This window comes from Perkinsus marinus (assembly GCF_000006405.1).
Source record: "Perkinsus marinus ATCC 50983 genomic scaffold scf_1104296951506, whole genome shotgun sequence".
Lineage (NCBI taxonomy): Eukaryota > Perkinsozoa > Perkinsida > Perkinsidae > Perkinsus > Perkinsus marinus.
The window spans coordinates 41,081-45,830 of record NW_003209261.1 but is presented as its reverse complement, the minus strand read 5'-3'; the positions used below and the strand labels follow the sequence as shown (position 1 = coordinate 45,830).

Below are 4,750 nucleotides of genomic sequence, written 5' to 3'. Positions count from 1 at the left end.
TTTGGAAGCAGCTTGTTGCGTAGGCTATTGCTGTTTTACTTCTGTGTAACCGTCGGGCTGAAGTTCCTCACTGTTGCTGTTGTAGGGAAGTCGGCTCAGCGGACTACTTCCCACTGGAGCTCCAAACCGACACTCTCGCGACTTTCCGGTCCAAGGAAGCTAATGAACGACGGAAAAACCGGAAGAGTCTACTGAAGCGACTGGAACAGGTAAGGATCGGAAATCGCAGGAGAGTGGAGACACTGTTGGTAGGCTGGAGGGGATGGTGATGATGATGGTGGCGAGTCTGATAATGATGACAACGAGGCGATGGAGGAGTACGCTGAAGTCACCGACAATGAGAGCTTTGGAGGAGATGACTATGAGATAACAGGTAGGTTGTGGATCATTGCAGTTGTCTGGTTTCGGTATTGCGAAATGTCGAGCAGGTGAGTTCGAGGATGAGGGTGCTCGAGGAGGAGATGAAGATGATGATGACGGAGGAGCAGCTGATTATTTCTAGTTTCTCTACGTAAAGTGACCGTTGTCTAGTTAAAGATAGGGTGGGAGCTCCAACAAATCCAAACGACCAAGAAAATCATGGAATGACCTCATTATAGATCGCTAAAATTGAGTCTCGACGACTGGCTCGATTTAACGCTGATGCTGACGGCATTTCGTACAAATAGATTTGTCACGGCGCCACGATGGGCCCGCGTTCACCATAGGCACGGTAGCTCACACTTATCGTCCGCAGTTCGGCCTCCGCACAACACCTGGGACTAATTGAAGTACCCTGTTTTCCAAAATCCAACTGGAAAGGAAGTAGTCCTCTCTAGGCTTGGAGAAAACAGTGTATCCATATCATGGATGGGTCATGGATTCCGTGATCCAGGGGTTATTTCCAAGGACTTGGATCCACGTCTCGGGTCCTATTTCAACACGAGTGCGCGCACTACTTTTTCAACGATGCGTGTTTCGTGATCAATTTACCTTTTCCATGTCTTTTCTGCTATCTTCAGATGCTCTGATGTTGGTCCAAGTCACTAAAGAGCTTAGCGCAAGACCTTTCACCCAGAAAAGTGCAGCGTCCGAGTGCGGAGCTCGAGGCTCCCGAGTAGCATCTCTTTGATAGAGCTTCGACGGGAAAACCAACCCTTGGATGTGGAATTCGGATTGCTCGCAGTAGGTTTGGAGTCCGGGATGATTTGACACTAATTTTCTCCACGTATGTGGTGCGAGAAAACAGGTTCTACCGGGATTTGAACCCAGATCGCCAGATTCAGAGTCTGGAGTGCTAACCGTTACACCATAGAACCACATAGATATAAGTGGGCAGGGCCTGGCCCGCGTAATGAATTAGAACCTCTATGATGCAACCCCAAAGTGACAACGAGTACTACACGAAGCACTGCCTCACAACGACCAATTTGGACCATCACGACGTAATGAATGGGTCATGGATCCCATGACCCAGGGGGTATCCCCAAGGACTTGGATCCACGTCTCGTGTCCTATTTCAACCCGAGCGAACTAGTCTTCCAATGATATGTACTTCGTGATCAATTTACCTTTTTCTATGTTTTTTCTGTTATCTTTAGATGCTCTGGTGGTGGTTCAAGTCACTAAAGATCTTAGCGAAAGACTTTTCGCTCAGAAATGTTCCGAGCCCGAGTGCGGAACTCGAGCCTCCCGAGTAGCACCTCTTTGACAGAGCTTCGACGGCACACATAGTTGGGATACAAGTACAAACTAACCTCATGATTCACCATCAATGATGATGATTCATCATGTCACCATACCTTCGATTAATGGGAGTTTCCTCTCCTCATTAAAACTGAGGTTGTACTGGGTCAGTATCATTTGATCAAAACTCACCTCAGTCATCCACCAAAGAGCTTATGTCTTCCCCTCCACCCGACTTGAACACAACGAGAGGCTTTTGGTGAAAATCCACCTGAGACACCTCCCCCCCTATGATAAATCAACATTAATCTTATCACAATAGCTCTCCAACGCACAGGAATAGGTCCACTGCAACTACACTGGCCACTTTACCATTCCCTTACTCCTCGTATGAGATGAACCAAGTTCAGGGAAACCCACCAACTGCAACATATGAATTAAACGCAACCAAAGTGAGACCATCCAGAAAACATGAAAATCGAAAACCATCTTGCCAATGAAGTGACCGCTCAATATCGACGGTTGATTCGGACGCTTGTGTGTTTCTTCGCCCCACCGCACGAGTTTCTCACGACTCTTTGCGGTAAAGACCTCCTTAGTGAACGATTTAGATGTCATCATATAAATATTCGTGAGACCCATTCGCAAAGCCGGTTAGATGGTCATTGCTTGTATATGTAAGAATCAACAATACAACTCCCGTAGATATGGACATGCGGGACAACAGGAAAGTCAATGATTCGACAATCAATTCGAGGGGGTCTATCCGGAGCTTTCGCGTTCCACGACACATAGCACAGCAGGCGATACAGTTAGATAGGCTTCAGAGAGATTCCCATTTAAAGTAATCGTCACCAGCCTTTGGCCTCGGACGCAAATTACCCATTTGATATTTTTATCATCATTTGCCTCCCATTGATACGTCAGTCAAGGCTGAAACATTGTAATGTCTACAGAGCCAAACTGGCTTCAGTTAGAGCTAATACAAGTGTTCGTCATCATACGCATATTCTCCCCATTAGCAGGTCATACAAATGCCTCAATAATCAGTCATTGAAATGGTCACCGCATGAAGCCATAGAACCAAAACGGTTCATCAGGCACATTTGGTTTCCAATCAGACTCGTCATCTTTCATAATCACTCCTGCTATACCACTGAATCATCAAGCACTCAAAAACGCAACAGTAAAGGCAACACCAGAGCCGAACCGAACTCAACCCACGACCAACTCGATCGCTCTAAGGGAACCTCCTTAAGCGGCGATAGCCATCTTCTTGGCGGCCTCCTCAGCAAGGGCCTTCTCACGCTTAGCGATGACATCGTTGGACTTCTGGCCCATGATTCCACCACCCCAGTGACGACGGATGTCAGTGTTCTCGTTGTACTGGACGTGCATGGTCTTCTGGATGGTCTCCAAAGCGGCAGCATCCTCCTTACCGACCTCAGTCACAGCAACAACGGCGGCAGTCTTCTTGCCGACGAGCTGACCAAGACGGGACTTGCCCTTGATGATGCAGTACGGGATATCCTTCTTGCGGCACAGAGTGGGGAGCCAGACAACGAGCTCGATGGGATCGACATCAGAGGCGATGACAACAAGCTTGGCCTTGTTCTGTTCCACGAGGGAGGTGACCTTGTTGAGACCATAGGCAATGGCAGTGGGCTTGGTCTGAGTGGTATCCTCACCGGCCTCCTTAGCCTTAGCGATAGCCATAAGACGGGCACGCTTGTCAGCAGGAGTCTCGGGACGGTACTTGGCCAAGAACTTGAGGACGTGAGTGGCCTGGTTCTTGTTCAAGGTGTTGGTGAACTGGTTGATCATCGGTGGGACCTGAGACGAGACAAAGTAAAATTCGATCCTCCAATGTTGCTCAGAGTGAATTACGAAGCCTCTCCAGATGACCAACCAAAGGATGCTGAAGCATCTAAAGGCAGCGAGCAGAACTACAACCTCTATGATGACAGCAGCTGAAGCCGCTAGAGGAAGAGACATGCTCAGGCTCAAGGCCTTGCCCACATTGGTGGCACCTTGGAGTAGGCTTGATAATAAGCCCCTCAAGGTCGCACCTTCAGGCGCTGCATGAGAATGGACTTCTTGCGCTGAAGGTTGACGTTCTTGGGCCACCTCACGTAACGAGTGAGGTCACGACGAGGCTGGATGTCCTGACCGATGCCGAAGGCACGAGTCTTCTTCTCAGGGAGAATGGACCTAATCATAGAATCAATCAATGGGCTGAAATCGGACCTATTTTGAATCTTCCACATTCAACCTCACGATACACCCCGCCACTATCCCGATCCTACTTTCCGTGAGCGGGAGCCTTGGTCTTCTCAGCCTTGCCGATCTGAGGGACGGCGGGGAGAGTCTTTCCCTTCTTGGTGGTCTTTGAACCCTTAGGAGCCATGTCGAGACGGTTGACTTGTGAGTATCATTGCATACCACCTCCCACTATGGACGTGCGCTATCGATCACGTGATCGATTCTCCCGCGCATCTTGCCAACACACAAGTAACCCTGTCCCGCTGATTCCCAAGAAGCCCTCAAGCGAGTACAGTGCAATTTCTAAGGTGTATGGAGACTTCGCGTAATAGAAGATTAGCAGTGTTGGAGTTGGAATATATGTTTACTTTCCTCAGCTGAGCTCAGGAGATTCTTCACTAATTATAGAAGTTTACCCACGAATTTGGGTAGAGTGTACAGAAACCAATGCGTATTGTACGGAATTTTCATATTGCCAGCAACACATATAGTCTCCCTAATAGCCTTGTTGCTTTTCTCTGATGTTGAGATGGTCCAGAGTGCGCCTCGTTCACAACTACGCGAAGACTAAAGTGGACGAACAACTGTCTATAACAAGACGGCCTTGTCCGGACTACAAACCGGGTAGTAGTAGTAGTAGTAGTAGTAGTAGTAGTAGTAATAGTAGTAATAGTAGTAATAGTAGTAATAGTAGTAATAGTAGTAATAGTAGTAATAGTAGTAGTAGTAGTAGTAGTAGTAGTAGTAGTAGTAATAGTAGTAATAGTAGTAATAGTAGTAGTAGTAGTAGTAGTAGTAGTAGTAGTAGTAGTAGTAGTAGTAG

General features: G+C 47.7%; 2 protein-coding genes and 1 non-coding gene across 3 annotated transcripts in view; 1 reads left to right on the top strand and 2 right to left on the bottom strand.

Moving 5' to 3' along the window:
• The window catches only part of Pmar_PMAR025960 (hypothetical protein), a gene marked incomplete at both ends in the record, with an annotated part of 3,564 nt that extends 3,062 nt beyond the window's left edge, over positions 1 to 502 (top strand). The window contains 3 exons of the mRNA XM_002777543.1: positions 100 to 209; positions 253 to 373; positions 429 to 502. Coding sequence (XP_002777589.1) covers positions 100 to 209; positions 253 to 373; positions 429 to 502 — 305 coding nt within the window. The remainder of the gene's footprint in view (positions 1 to 99; positions 210 to 252; positions 374 to 428) is intronic.
• A 724-nt stretch (positions 503 to 1,226) lies between these two features.
• On the bottom strand, positions 1,227 to 1,298 carry Pmar_PMAR025957. The gene has a single exon. It is a non-coding gene; the product is annotated as a tRNA-Gln (tRNA).
• A 1,563-nt stretch (positions 1,299 to 2,861) lies between these two features.
• Positions 2,862 to 4,072, bottom strand: Pmar_PMAR025956 (60S ribosomal protein L7A, putative; the record flags this gene model as incomplete). Its single annotated transcript, XM_002777542.1, has 3 exons — positions 2,862 to 3,498; positions 3,735 to 3,876; positions 3,972 to 4,072. The coding sequence occupies 3 exons, from the start codon at positions 4,070 to 4,072 to the stop codon at positions 2,920 to 2,922; spliced, it is 822 nt and encodes a 273-aa protein (XP_002777588.1). The 3' UTR covers positions 2,862 to 2,919.
• Between the last annotated feature and the right edge of the window lie 678 nt (positions 4,073 to 4,750).